Source organism: Haliotis asinina, chromosome 4 (assembly GCF_037392515.1).
Source record: "Haliotis asinina isolate JCU_RB_2024 chromosome 4, JCU_Hal_asi_v2, whole genome shotgun sequence".
Classification (NCBI taxonomy): domain Eukaryota; kingdom Metazoa; phylum Mollusca; class Gastropoda; order Lepetellida; family Haliotidae; genus Haliotis; species Haliotis asinina.
This window is the reverse complement of record NC_090283.1, coordinates 60,438,192-60,454,509: the sequence shown is the minus strand read 5'-3', so window position 1 is coordinate 60,454,509 and position 16,318 is coordinate 60,438,192. Positions and strand designations below refer to the sequence as shown.

Below are 16,318 nucleotides of genomic sequence, written 5' to 3'. Positions count from 1 at the left end.
TTTGTAAAATGGCAACAAGGGTTTGTCTTGTATCGGCAGGTCAGTGGTATGTGTAGCTAGCAATCTGTGAAGTTTTTAAGTTTTACAAACGGTGCCAACAAAGAAAGAATTTGGTGGCTTTGGGATTAGAACCTAATAAACTGATGCTGCTATGAGAGATAAACATTCTGCTCACACCTTACACTACTGAGCTACCTGTGACCAGTGTGAAAGAAATGAATTACTCAAATTTTCTTGCTACACAATAGGCAGCACTGGGGCTGGAAGAGTGCAGGACCTAGCTGTAGTTTAAGCTAGGCCACACACCAAGCATATGGCCTCAGATATGGCCCTAGAGTAGTCAACATAAGTGTATATTGTGCACAACGACTGTAGTGGTGTTTAGAATGCCACTCAGCAATATTTCAGCTTGATGAAGGGGAGGCTATGAAGAGTGGAAACTGGACCAGATAATCAAGTGTTCCATATCGTGAGCAATGGCCCCTTGTTGTCTGGTATCACATGACATACTCCAAGTCAACCGGGTTCACCTGTGGATCCAATTTGATGAATCATTCTTGCACACTGATTTGTAGAAAGTGTCAAGACTGTACAGACATCCCCAGTTTGTGTTGGCTTCATCAATGGAGAGTAAAAGTTGTATCATTAGAGCCATGGACATACTGGTTGTCTGTGTCTGTCTTTAGCAGCCTGTGAGTCTGTGAGTGAGTGAGTGAGTGTGAGTGAGTGAGTGAGTGAGTGAGTGAGTGAGTGAGTGAGTGAGTGAGTGAGTGAGTGAGTGAGTGAGTGAGTTATCACATGCATGTGATAACTTGTCATTAACATGAGAACCAATAGACAGGCAAGCCGGTTTGTTTGATACATGTATGTTCCAATTGTGAAGAAGGGTGTTGATGATGTCAATCACTGGATTTTGTCGTCCAGACTCTACTATATACTGTCTGCCAGAACTGCATGAAACGTTACAATGACAAAGCAGACATATTCTCTCTGGCATTCAAAATTGAGGTCCTGGTGAATTGAGGCAAAGGAGTGAAAACAAACATTGACATTACCATCATCAGCCAGTCGGAACGTACAAAACACTAAGTATAATCATAAATAATTTGTTTATTCCAAATGGTTCATATACATGACTGCACTTGAATGGTGGGCTATTGGTGTCCTGTTGTTATGATAGAAAATTAGACTGACTAAAGCATGTCTCCTAACAACAGTATGGCATAAAGACAATGTGGAGACCTGTCTCTTCGGACAGCAATAGTCTTAATACAAAAAGGGTTAATGCTTATAGCAAGTTGTCAGGATGATAGCCAGAACCTTATGGAACAGGATCAGTGAGGAGTTTAACCCCACAAACAGTGTAGGTGACACTCATATGCTGGTCTTTGAATACAGGAGAAACCGACAGATCTCTTCTTTCTGGAGACAAAAAGGGTTAATATCAAAACTGAAATTCAAAATTGTTTCGAAAAAAAGGGGAGACCACTCATGAGTTTCTGGTCCTATTTAGAGACATACATCTTTTGCAGAGGTGAAACGGTATGCTCTTTACTAAGGTACAGTATGTATTGCAGTACAAGACCTTTGGATTCGTATGAGAACTTCTGGGAAAAGTAACGCATAGATGTTGAGAAATTGATTAGATTTCTAGATATTATAGAAAAGGTTTAAACAGGTTCATAAAATGAGTGTATGAAAACATATTTCACGGTATACTAAACTGAAGGCAAAATACTGCACTTCCAATAATACAGTGGCATACCGTTTCACCCCTAATCTTTTGTTAAATGAGAGTAAATACACACTGCTTAACACATTGAAAATAAACAGATAAAGAATTTGTTATCGATTGGTGAAAGATATCTCCAAACATATTTTTAACATGGCGGAATACAAGAGGCAGTTAAAGATAGAGACAAAAAGGACAATCTAGACTGAGACAAGAGTGGGTGAGAGTAATACTATGAGTAGGATCTAATTAACATCATGACAATCTCACCAACATTTCACCTCTGTACACTTGTTGCCATCATGTACAGCAAATTTACCCTGAACAATTTTATTAGATTTATGATCTGGCAATTCTGGTGTACAAAGACTAACAATACATAGTGGTGTGAAATATACACATGTTCTAAACAAGACGTACATGTTTCGTGTCTGTCACTTACATACAAAACAACAAAAAGGGGTGGAATATAACATCAAAAATCTATATCAAGCTCTTCACCTGGGCCTTACAATGACATATGCTAAATATTGGAAATTAAGGTGACAATTTTAAAACTAAGAGACACCCCTTTCAATGTTTGAAATAATCCTTGCAAGTTTACATGAACTTGAGACAATTTCTAGATTGTCTACAAGGTCTATTGTCTATGTTTGGTAGCACACTGTAATTATTGGTAGATATATCCATATACAAAGCCACTGTACAAACAAGCGTCACTCATAAACAACAACTGACTGGTTTTCTTCCTTAAAACCAGCCAATGACATTCAGACTAACAAGCCATTCCTTTCACCTCCCTTGCTTAGAGGGGGGACATTCTTTTAACCGCCCCTTATAAATCCTGTATATTGTAAACAGTATATAAATAATACAATTAAATTATTTTGATGATTTTTGGCATCTACAAATCAATCAGCATAAAAATTGTCCTAAGAAACTTTGACTAAATATAAACATTATCAAAAACCTTTGATGTTGTAAATCATTTTCGAAAACACTTCCATGCCTAACACTGAAAGAAAATATTTCAACATGTCAAACAATGACGACATGAAGTGGAAAAGTCCCACCTAAGCTAGAAACAGCTTCCACTTTAATAGTAACTGAAGAAGTGGAAATAATTTCCACTTGTGGAAATAGTCATTCTGAAATAGGGTTACTATTTACCATAAGAATAGTGCTTTCATTCAGAGCAGTGGAGACATTGTCTAGCAGAATACTTAAATAAACATGACACAGAATACAAGAACATGGGGACATTATCTAGTGATTAGATCTGTATCTCCTCAATACACTGACTTTGTACAAAATAGTCTCATAGTAAGTATACAATAATGAAACAACTCCAAGAGGTGGGAGGGCGACCACCTCGGAGTCGATTCTTCAAAGCCGAACATATCATTCTGTTGAGTAAAACTGCACAGGGACTTTATCAGAAGTTTACATTGTATTTTTCTCAAAATAAAACAAGACTGGCTTTCAAAGCAGACCGTGCCCTGGCTCCTGATGTTCTGTTACTATGAGCCAGCATTTGCTTCTACTTGACTGACGTAGTTAATGATGAAGGCACTTATCGTCCTATACGCATATTATGTCTTTTTGTGGGCGCATAGAATGCGCTTTTAAGTGCACAAATGATGAAACGTTTGCTGTAGAATTTAAAGACAAATACAGTTCCCAGTTCAATTTTATGACAAAACAACTTTTGACATGTTCCCATGCATAATTTTAATCAACATGTTGCAAGTCTTGCCTATCTATCGACCTCCTTCTAGCATAGTGATACACATTACAAAACCATGCTTTACGGACAATCTGTATACACAATCAAGTAGCTAATGATCACATGTTACAAACAAACAACTTATACTTTCTAGTCACAATGTAGGTGTGGTTAGGAGTCAGTCATCGAAGGCTAAAGAACTCTTGTGGTTCAGGTAACACAATCTTTGTCAGAGCACCTGCAGTCTGATTACAGTTGTACTGTTGTATTACATCTGTAATCTGAAGTGTTGTACTACACCTGTAATCTGAAGTGTTGTATTACACCTGCTATGTGAAGTGTTGTATTACACCTGTAATCTGAAGTGTTGTATTACACCTGTTATCTGAAGTGATGTATTACACCTGTAATCTGAAGTGTTGTATTACACCTGTAATCTGAAGTGCTGTATTACAGCTGTGATGTGAAGTGTTGTATACACTTGTGATCTGAAGTGTTGTATTACACCTGTAATCTGAAGTGATGTATTACACCTGTAATCTGAAGTGATGTATTACATCCGTAACATTAACCTGACATTATACAATACACCTGTAATCTGCCATTAACCTGAAGTAACTCATCTGCCTCGTAATGTCAAGGACATGTTACCTGAGTCACAAGCTATTACTTTCCTTCTACTATCTCTGCATTCCTTACTTTGGTTTAGAGTGTTTTCATTTATTGTGTTAAGATGTTCACGTGCAAAATCCATGTCTGTTCATGTTCCTTTTAGAATGAATTCAGGAACATGTTTTCAGTGTTTGACTGGTGATCTTTTAGTTCCATATTGTGAACACATAAACAGAAAAATACACTTGACTCTTGGGATTTCAGACTATTTCTTGATTACATTTTAGAATCTTTTCCTTGGGTTTGCAGACCCATAGACCAATAAAAACGGAATCACCTTAGATGTCTATTGTCATAATACCGAAAAGTGGAGGTGCCATGCTATAGGTATGTTGGTTGCAGGATGCCACCATCCACACAGGTATGTTGGTCACAGCATGCCACCATCCACACAGGTATGTTGGTCACAGCATGCCACCATCCACACAGGTATGTTGGTTACAGGGTGCCACCATCCCATCCACACAGGTATGTTGGTCACAGCGTGACACCATCCACACAGGTATGTTGGTCGCAGCGTGACACCATTCACACAGGTATGTTGGTCGCAGCGTGCCACCATTCACACAGGTATGTTAGATGCAGCGTGCCACCAATCACACAGGTATGTTGGTTGTAGCGTGCCACCATTCACACAGGTATGTTGGTTGCAGGGTGCCACCATTCACAACATTTCAACTCCATTCAATAAGAACTCTTTCTTTCTTCTCCAAATCAAAGATATGAAAGCAGAAGTTTTGCATTTAAAATACTTGTACGCTTTAATCTTTCTGGATATCATTATGATCCCATAGTCTGACTTGGCGTCCCACCTATTCCGGAAATGATTTTAGAAATTTCATCTGGCACCAAACAAATCCATTCATGCTAATTTTGAGAATAGTTGGTGCTAGCTTTCTGGAAGCACCCAGTGTCATAACTGATACCCAGTCATCTAGGTCTTTTACATCTAGTTTGCCCTTTATTTCAAATGAAATCTGTTTGGGGTGAAAACCAGGTCTGGCTTTGCTTTGGCATGAACTTTGACACCCCAGGTGGTTCTATTACCTTACACCTCCCTGCATACACTCAGACACCCTCATGACCTTGAGTCCCAAGGTAGTACACATGCTGTACACAATGAACAATAAAAAGGTAAATATACCTTAGCATTCAAAAAACTAATTGTTTTGACAATTTAATGCTGTTTAACTCCTCATGATTTGTACTATCATAACAGGTTGTAAAATTAAAATGGATAAAAATGCAATTGACCCGAATTCCTTGTGATCTTCGTCGACGTACAAAACATACAAGTAAAGCCATTTAAAAAACTAATAAACATATATGAAATAAAAGTATGGTCTTGGCATTACATAAATGCTCCCCACCCCCTTTGAGGTAAGTCATCAATGTAGTAGTGTGGTGGGGTATACAGCAACTCCATCCCAAGTTACCATGGATACGGGTTGCCATGGAAACATAGATGCCCTTTTCAAAACATGAGGTCTTGTGGCAAAGTCTAACTGGTTCTGTGCGCCAGGCAAGCTCAGATGGGTTTCGTTTTGATCATCATTGACTGAGAAAATTCAGCTGGACTAATGAGTTGAGAATAATCAGAGGTAGTTTGCTGTTCTGTTGTCCTCCCTTTTGAAAGGTATTTCCACTTGAAGCTGTTTGTCAGCAGATTGCTTGGAAGAGCTTGCCTTGTAATACACCAGTTGGAAACTAACACACGTTACAACCAGGAAGATGATTGTCTTGGTAAATCGTTAGGAAAACGGCGGAATCGCGCGAACACGATTCTCTGTCGTCCTCCACATTAGGGCTACGCCATCATGGACAGCTGCTGTGGTGGACTTGGGTCAACCACGTTCCTCGTAATTGACAACATCTTCGTTGCAATCCCAAACATCACTCACATTATTGGTTTGTGCCTCATTTGCATAATAAACCGCTAGTCCTATAACGTCACATATACACTGTCATCTAGAATAATAACACATGGACAATCTAGGACTCGAAAAAAATTGGAAAAATATTCACAGCACAGTGTTGTTTAAATTTATCCAGATTTTGTACATTTTTGGCGCACCTTTTGATCTTTGCAATTCAGCCCTTATAGTCAACTCAATCACTTAGCACTTGAATGAGAAGGGGTCCTCGCTATCACGTCCTCCAATCCAGCATAGAATGTCCAGATTGACGGTCGATATCCGTACAAATGTCTGTACGTCACACCCGCCCGTACAGAGCACCAGACACAATAGTTTAGGCACAATGTTGACAGTATTGCTTTCGTTTGTTGTGGATTCTTTGACAACCAAAATAATCGAAAATTCTGTCAGGATTTGCAAACGAGTTCTCCTCAGCACCACAAGTATTGAAGCACTGCCCGTCCTCCCACTGCCATGACTAACGTAAACACTGACGCGGCATGCACCACGGCGCCCGAGTTGTCCCTCGTCGTGGGCTCACGGGGCTTCTGGGGTTTCCCAGGTCTCCCCCCGCTGCCGCTGGGTGGCGGTTTCCTTGTTGTTTTCCTCCTGCCACCATTTGATTTTGGAATACTATCGATGTCAATGTCATCTCCGATTGAAGGTGGCATGTAACCGTTTCCTGAGCCGCTGCCGTTGGTGTCTTCATCATCCTCTCCAGCACCGCTACCACTGCCGCTCATGCCGTCGATATCTACCGAAAAAAAGATTGGAATGAGTACAGAAACCTCCAGTCATACTTCAGTCTTTGCGCTTAAACAAACTGCAAGTAACATTAGGCTGCATAAAAAACTTACAAGTTTCTTGGGCACATATTTTCTTAAAAGTGATCAGGGCAGTAGGACTTTTTTAAAAATAGTGTATATCGTCAAAAATGTGATGAGGGAGGATCACATTTCTATTTTTTCTGTCAGAAATACAGCTTGGGGAGTTTAGCACGTGTTAATGATTTGTAGACTTAGTCACACTCGTTCTTATGTTCATAGCCCATTCTTCACACACTGGCTATGATCAAACTTAAGAATTCTTTCGATATATTTGGAGAATAATGGACCTGGGCCTAGAAGTTCTTTTAGTGCTAAGATTGTTGTAAGTGCCATACATTAACTTAAGACTATCTTAGTGCTCAGACACCCTCTAAAATCTAAGCCCTGATTCTCAGTCCTGAAACACACTTGAATATAGCATATATGTCATCACTTCAAGTGTCAATCTGTCTGCTATACCTAGTTTGATATTATGTCGATAACTGTCGTGCATGGAACTTCGTTTGGGGGCAATGGAGGGCATTACATGGCTTGTTACTTCAATCTCCTGACACCATCCAGGAATACACAACTATGATAGTCATGTGTTCCTCTCACTATTTCAACCTTCAAGGCGTAAGTACTGATGTCAAGCCTTGACATTTCCACAAATAACCTAATTTCAATATAGGTGAGGAATTATTAATCATAAGAGGCCCCATCTTCTCTCCAGTTTCCGTGTACATTCGTCTAATGTCCGACTGTCAGGTTTGTGAATCAATACCCTCTCCCAGGGATGAGGCAGGACCTCTCCCTTAATTAAATTCATCAATGCTGTCAATGGAGATAATGTTCAATGTCACAGGCAGAGTAGCTGCCCTTTTACCTCAAATGGACTCATCTTTGTTCATTGCAACTCTGCGTAATGGTAAGCCCTACAGGGGTAACAGGTTGTGAAGGCATGGCAGGTGCTTGTCGTACTCAAAGTGGCATTTCCACACAGCACACGATAAACCATTGATTAGTAATTGGAGATATCAGTAGTTCAGAGGATGCAATTAATCATAGAGATTGTTGAGCTGAGGAAATTATTTGATAACTCAACTGACTGGTGCCTAGCTCTGAGAACATTTCAGTGATTCCTTCTCTAACAAATAAGGAAGCTGAAAGGCTTATGTGGGAATATGGCACAAGAGGCCTCCGCTCTGGGAGACCAATCCCAGTTTGTAGCAAGTACATTATTAAGGACAAACTTGAGGTCATGAAATTCGGATTTAATAATGTCCATGCTGGTGTTGCATAGAGACCATGAGTGATTGACAAACAATGCGGGAACCCACGTTCCGTTTGTTAATCTTTCCAAGCACTTTTGTCGTAGTCTGTCAGGCTCAATCTTTTCAAATTCCTAGATGTGAAGTATCTTATTTTCAATGATGTCACCAAAGGCACAGAAATTTTCCTATTTCGCTGTAGGCTTGGTTATTTTAGAAAAAGGACTGTTCTGTTTTTGATGTATGCTGGAAGCATGTGCTATAACCTGTCTTGATGGAAAGAAAATGTGTGTACCATAAAACTACTGTCACCTAATTTGTTCCCTAGGTGGCAGCACCTCCGTGACACCTCATTTTCCTGTCTCAGCTCACCAATCAATAATCCCTGCTAAAGCTTCCCTTCTATAACACACGCAGTCACCAGGCAATATTGGATTTATCACATGCCTGTCACACATTCAATATCACCTAAGAATTGATCGATAATCACTCACACCACAAAAACTTCCATCCCTTTACTTTCTATGAAATAATACATGTGATGTACTTCATAGCATCATGTGTGATATTGGATTTAACCTCCCTCTATAACACATCCTCAATAATCAATAACAAAGATTGGATGCTAGGAAGGTGATGTCACTGATTTTCTGTCGTAGCAGCGAGCATCTCGGTCAAGCTGACTCCAGTGAGAGACCATAGCATGTACAACACATTCACCTTGACTATGAATGGGTGCTTGCAAATGCAATCTGAATATAAGAAGTGTTTTGGGGAAACATATTTAGAGAAAGTAATTTCAAAACCTAAACCCTCTTGCTGTTTACTCTACAGCTTAGGTAAATCTTCTTACTGCCCTTAAAACCATTGTTAATCCTGTTGTTCCTAACAATACAGCTTATTGCATTCCTTGTTGTTGCAATTATTCTTGATCTTGTGAAGATCTGGGGAAGAATAGGTCTTTAGCAACCCATGCTTTCCACAAGGGGGAACTATGCTTGTCATAAGAGGCAGCTAACAGGATTAAGCTCGCTGACTGGGTTGACTCATGTAATCATTTCCCAGTTGCAGTGATCAATGCTCATGCTGTTGATCACTGGATTGTCTGGTCCAGACTTGATCATCTACAGACCACTGCCATATAGCTACAATGTTGTTGAGTTTGGCATAAAACAAAACTTTTTCACTCATTCACTCAATTGAGTCAAGCAGTGCATTGCCTGTGCAGGTGTCTGAAATATATTGAGCAGGGCCTAGATTTTCGAAGCTATCTCAGCGCTAAGATAGTCGTAAATTAAAGGTCACATGTAACGTAAAACACAACTTTGCAGATTCTGATACCTTTCGGTGTGCACTTATCGGTATGTCTCGTCTCTGCCACATTATGTATTTAGGCAGGTGTGATACTCGTACACATGGCATGTTTTAATGTCTATGGGTTGCAAGGAAACTACATCTATTTTTCTCTGATGACTGGATCTGACAGAAACTGGTGCAAACACTTGTCAGTTACAAGTCCTGCTATGTACTTGGACGAATGACAGTTTCCAGCCACGCAGTAGTTCACCATCTCTACTGAAATGATTTTTGATTGGAGCGAACGCAAATTCAGAGAAGATGTATTTACAAAACCCAACATCTCTTTATGGATAAAAACTTCTTCTAGTGCATATGATTTTGTTTGACAGCGGTATATGAAACCATACTGAAACGATGCATCAAGTACAATAAAAGAAAATTGTTATCCATAAAGAATCTGACTTTCTTGTGACTTGCCATACTTCTAAAATGCCCTTCAAAAAGATCAACTTTCTGAACACACTATGAGCCCTCAGCGTATCAGCAAATGAACCAGCCAGTCGGAAGCCATCGTTACACTAGAGTGCACACCTACCCGCTATGACTAGGCTTTGTTTCGAGGGAAGTAAGCCCAGGAACAAAATATTGCACTTTTGAATCGCGATTGTACGGTTATAATTTTGTTTATTTGTTTTCATATAAGCAACAATGTATATCATATGTCATGAATAAGTGATATAGCACTTCCAATTAATTTAGCACTAAGAGAACTTCGAAAATCTATGCCCAGGTGTTTGAAAAAAACCCAGAAAGTTAGACAGACTTATTTATGTGACTGAACTGTCGGTCAGAGTATCTTGTCTGCAGACAGTGGTGTACAGTCCTTGAACAGTCCCTGGCAATCTGAGGTAGAATATGACGTGAAATCATTTACCAGTAAGTATGGTAAATCAGCATCTTATTTCTCCATTACAGCTTCCAATTTCCATAAAACAAATGGCACACTGTACGTGATAAACACTTTTTGTCATAAATGATGCATGGATGGCACAGGAATGTCATAAAGTTTGGCCTCCTATCGAGCAGAACTCGGACATAAAGAGGTAATTTGCCTCATCATCATCTAGCATGATGTCAGTGGCTGGAAATGTCAAAAGAATTCACTCCCTTTCCACAGTCCTATCAATCAGCATCGATGGAGAGCAATTTTTTTCTCATTTTGTACAGAAAGTGCCACTGGTCTTTCAGGCTTGCATCATGTGTGTTGCCATGGAAACCAAACTTCTCCCAATTCTTGTCCCTAATTTTTTTAAACTGTTCCTGATCCGCCTGGGGATAATCCTGTTGTGTAAAATGTTTCCCACATGTTAAATCCCTGTCCTAATTTGCGTTTTGTGTCACTCAATGTGGACACATTTTGTAATTCCACGCGATAAATCTGCTCTGTGCTTCTCCATACCACTAATCAAAACCAAAAACAGTGACATACTGCTGTCCCTCTGCTTCCAAACCAAACTATACCACAAACACCATCATTCTTATTTCTTTCACAATGAACTGTTTTAATTAATCTTGTCAAGTTTTTAATCAGATATTTCTCCAATCTGAATTTATTTTCTACTGATCACTGATTAGTCTCATGCCTCAATATGTAATTTTCCAGCTGTATGATGAGAGTCTGTAAACTTTTGAGGAGGGACCAGATAATCCCGTGATTGACCATGTAAACATAATACAGGATGAAATGACACAATGTCACAATACAAGCCTGACCAGTGATGACCTGACCCAGTGTGTCCCCAGTACAGTCACCATTGGATGGACCAATACCTACGATCCCATGGTGCATCATCCTATACAAACAATATCCCATGTGTCATATCATCTATATCAATATGAAGCAGCAGCATCAATATCGGCCATGAAGTTACCTGTATCAATCCAATCAACATCAAGTCCATTGAAAGCACTTCTAAGACGATTGGTTATAATCTGGAGTTGAATGATTTGATTGGTTACAACTGTGTTGGCCTTGGTAACATCCACTTCCACTTCTGGGTTGTTGATTTGATTGGTCACGCCATCCTTCTGGACGTTGGGTATGTACCTGAAGAATGAGGCAGCATTGTTACATGCAAGTATCCACATGGGAGACTTTTGTATTTGTGTACACCATTATTGCAGTTACTTAGCAATGTTCACAGAGGATTGAAACATGACTTTCCAAGGGGCATATACTCTTGGATGGTAGTAATTTTGCAATTATACTTGGCTTAACAAATTTTGTAAATTTTGTAAACTTACGGAGTCATGAAACTTCAGATTCAAAAGTCACAAGGCTAATTTCTTTGAAGGCATTTTAGAAGTTGTATAGATGAAGGAAAACCAAGTTCTATGGATAGTCAACTTCTTTATTGCAATGGATGCGACGTGTCTGTGCAGGTACTCACACCGTTATCAATCACTTGCTTGATAATGGTGTTACTACCTGCACCGAAACGTTTTGGTTTTCAGTCACAGGGCTAGTTTAGGATACATGATATCATTATCATAACTGGTTTGCAATCAGCAACACTATTAACTGATTTTGTAGTAGAACACCTTTTTCTACCTTTCCGGCAGTGAGCATGAATTTAGGCGTCCTGTTGTGACTTGGATAGGCTCTAAGCACAGTATGGAACGTATTACGGTACATGGCATTTGGTTTGGTATGTTTTGGTTCGGTATATGAGATATGATTATATGCAGAAGACTGACAAAGGCCAAACCTTACATTGTTTAGTAACACGCAAGAAAAAAAATCATGGCATACGCACTGATGGCAAAATACTGTGGTATATTGTTTTACCCCTAAATGTGATTCTTACTGAAGTCCTATACTAACTCTACCAGACTTACACACACATTTGACAGTCATGGCAAAAACGAAGGAAATAAAATCATTGCTTGAAGAAAGAGCAAGTCCTGGCATGTGTTGATACACAGGCGAGCCAGCGTTTGACAGGCTGTCGATTACAGCACAAATGCCAATCAGCTAACTCAAGCAAGGCTGGAGTGCAACACAGCTATTTGCCATTGGTGTTCATGCTTAACTAGCCTCCGGAAGCTGCCCACGTTTGTAATTGTTGTTATTGAGACCTAAGACGGTGACATCACTTGTGCAAACTTTCCAAAACGGGAAACCTTGGGATTCCGTTTTTAAATCGGCTCATTTGTTACTCTTTGTAAAAATCTCTCCAGTCTTACTTCAGGTCATTTTACACGAAAGTATTCGGAATGACAACAATGCAAAGAGCAACAGAATAAAACAGACGTAATCGGCTGAAAGCTAATCACGGCAGTCACATATATATTCTAAGAAGATTGGAATGCAGCAATAGCTACTGAACGAATGAATGGGTGAGTTTAGTTTTATGCCACTTTTAGCAACATTCCAGCAATGTCATGCTGGGGATACCAGAAATGGGCTTCACACATTGTTCCCATGTGGGAATCAAACCCAGGTCCATGACTCAACAAGCAAATGCTTTAAGTACTAGACCACCCCCACCCTGCCTAAATATTGAAGTAAGGAGCTTTGGGACCCTGTGTATATAGGGTACATTTTATCAAATTTTGTGCTCAAACACCACTACGAACAATATTCCCCTAAAAATTCTTGATAACTTACTTATTTCCTTCAGTATTAATCAACAACAAACCCTTAATTCAGACTAAGCCTAATAAACAAAACAGTGACTGGAAAATACGCCCAGATCAACCAGGTTGGACATGACCTTGACACTCCCATAATGGCCTTCACCCTTCTTCATGGTCGGCCACCATCTGTGAAGGAATCAATCTGCTATCTTTCTCCTGGACAACAGATCAGACCATGTACTTCCCACTTATGACAGGTTGAGTGACAGCAACAAATGTGATATACAAGTTGTATATCACGTCAATGTGGGGTATATCTACAGCATAACACATGCCTGCTGGGAAGCTTCTTTCCATAACACATTCGGTGCTGCTGATGTATAAATGTACATACCATTTCCTCTTTTTGCCCGAATCATTTCTCAAGTAATACGTTTATCTAACATCATTGCTATGGCCAGGCTGGTGGAATGCCGCACATAAAGCAGAGGTTCTTTATGAAATATCCTAAAAAGGAACCATGGGGTCAAAAAGGTTTTTGGGTGTTTTTTCACACATTGCAGTTCAATAACTTCCATAAGTCTTATCTCAATGATTTTTTGTAAACATGGGTTTTAGGTGTTGTTAACAAAGAAAAAAAACTTCTACTTTCTTCATTTTCTAGAGTACCCAGTGTACACTATCAGAATTCAAATTTGTGTTTTACTTTGCTCGGTCTTGTCCATTCCAGCAGTCGTTGTCGTTCATTGGTGATGCTGCGATGTTTTCATTGTTACACACAGTGTAGGGAAGCTGTACCCAGAAATCCTTTGCCATTTTGACACGTTCTTTAATATCTCGTACAAGTCGATCAAGGCTGGTGCCAGCTGCAGTCGTTGGGCGTGCAGCTGCTCGATTGGGTTTGAAGGTAAAAGTATATTCGTAATTCTGTGCCTCACGTTTCTTGCGGCCAAGTCTTGGCGTACCACATCCAGCAAATATCTGAAAATGGAAAACAACAAAATTAAAAAGGTGTTAACTTGAAGCTAGAGCTAAAGGTTGATCTTGACTGCATTTTTAAGCTAGTGTATAGCAATGCAAATAGTGACTGGGTCGACTTTTATGCCACTTTTAGCAAAACCTGTGGGAGAGACCAGAAAAAACTGTCCCCATGTGGAGAATCAAGCCTGGGTCCACTAGCCTTAAGCATTACACTACCCCACCATCATGTATATATGTAAACACAATCCCAGTTAACTGCAACATGAAACATATTCCTTGTACAGGTCTCCTCCAGTGGTAGCACAAAGAATGTTTCATCACTCATCTGCAGCAGACGACACTAGTCGAGACAGTGAACTAGTCAACATATCACAAGTCTACCACACGATATGATACGGAAACGGACAGTGATTAACGACCTACTGTTATTGAGGTCACACTTTGCCAGTTGCAACCAATACAACAGATTGATTAATGGGTAATACAAGTTTTATACCATACCAGGTTGATATAAACATTAGCCACTCTTAGAACACATTCACTATCAAAGAGAGGACTGCAATCATGGCAATCATCACTACACGAAGACAATCATCAAATCATAGCTTTACAATCTTACTCGATGTTCAAAATCCAGTAAGATAAATAGCATCACCAAGGGATATGGACATGTATCCTCTATCATGTACTGCAGACGTTACATTCTATTGTGTACTTATATACTGGACAAGATAATTTAGGAATATTGGAATTTTGCAAAATTTGCATATATCCCTAACTACTTCTGTCCAGTATATTATTTTATTAGGAATTTATTGTGAAGTTGATTAGAACAAGAGTAAAAGAAATGTCTAAAATGCTGTAAGGGTTGGTTTGTCAAACAAGCTAGCCTTGAAGCAGGAGAGATATTTCAGATTCTTGACTGCTTTGTTGTGACTACGGAAACTATGATGCGTCTCGTGACTGGTCCAACTCGGACATCTATCCTAAGGCCTACACAGTCAGTTTCTTCAACTAAATTCAGTTCATACAAATGAAAAAAAGTCACAAATAACTCCATTTATCAAAGAACTGAAATTCCCTCGTCAAATAATATGATGTACAAATTATTTGTTTTGATTTGCACATACTGACTGATTGATTCTGGTTGACAGGTATGTGCTAATATTGACGAACCAGTTAACAGGATGTAAAAAGGCGCCGTTTCTTTGAAACATTACTGAGTCATCCTAAAGTAAAGATGTGTCATATGTTAGGCTGATTAAACAGTTTCTATTTGTCTTATAATGAGGTGGATTCAAAACATTCCCTCACTATTACACCATGTCAACTGACTGTCAAGTACAGCAACAGAAACACTTGGGGACAGGAGGTTTGCCAAACAAACAAACCCAGCATGTTTGTCCAACTCTTCACGCTGGAGGTAGGAAAGGTGGCCGACCCAACTCGACTTCCTGCAGTTCAACCAACATTAATACACTAAAAAAATGTCAAACCTAGAAGTTGTATATCTTATTCCCTCACTCTCATCTACAAGTTGCATTTCATGGATGATTCGGTCGTCATCAAGATCATACATTTATCAAGTGAAATGTTACATTGGTTTCATTTTTTAGGTGTGTTTGCTGGGCTGGAGAATGTATGTACATTTGTTGTTTACTTGACCTTATTCTTTAAGAGAGGTCTGAATTTTTTCACAAGTTAATACGAGGCACAGAGAGAACAAGCATTGGGGAATTGAACCGAGGATTGTATGTTGGCGCAGTGCATGCCGAACAACTGTGATTCCTGCCTGACACTGCAAAACATCCTCTGGCACTTTTACTGATTATCAATACTTGTAAAGAATGAACATTTCCTCGAGGTTTTCACATAATTTGGACTTGGTCATCCTAGAAACCTTGGAGCGATGAAGTTCATTTTATTATATCTGACATTTCCATATGAGTTAAGACCCATGATGGTTCTGGGGTAAAATAGACCCATGAAGGTTCTGGTGTAAAATAGGTCTGTGAAGGTCACGGGGTAAAATAGACCCGTGAAGGTTCCGGGGTAAAACAGACCCATGAAGGTTCTGGGGTAAAATAGACCCATGAAGGTCCTGGGGTAAAATAGACCCATGAAGGTCCTGGGGTAAAATAGACCCATGAAGGTTCCGGGGTAAAATAGACCCATGAAGGTTCTGAAGTAAAATAGACCCATGAGGGTTCCGGGGTAAAATAGACCCATGAAGGTCCCGGGGTAGAATAGGCCTTCTGCAACACATGCTTGCCATA

At 39.6% G+C, this 16,318-nt stretch overlaps 1 protein-coding gene across 1 annotated transcript in view; it reads right to left on the bottom strand.

Moving 5' to 3' along the window:
- Positions 1-1,090: 1,090 nt before the first annotated feature.
- LOC137281749 (glypican-6-like) overlaps positions 1,091-16,318 on the bottom strand; it is a 98,706-nt gene continuing 83,478 nt past the window's right edge. The window contains exons 6-8 of the mRNA XM_067813347.1: positions 13,768-14,042; positions 11,354-11,529; positions 1,091-6,800 (exon numbers count right to left, since the gene is read on the bottom strand). Of these exons, the coding sequence (XP_067669448.1) occupies positions 6,478-6,800; positions 11,354-11,529; positions 13,768-14,042 (774 nt within the window). The 3' untranslated portion in view covers positions 1,091-6,477. The remainder of the gene's footprint in view (positions 6,801-11,353; positions 11,530-13,767; positions 14,043-16,318) is intronic.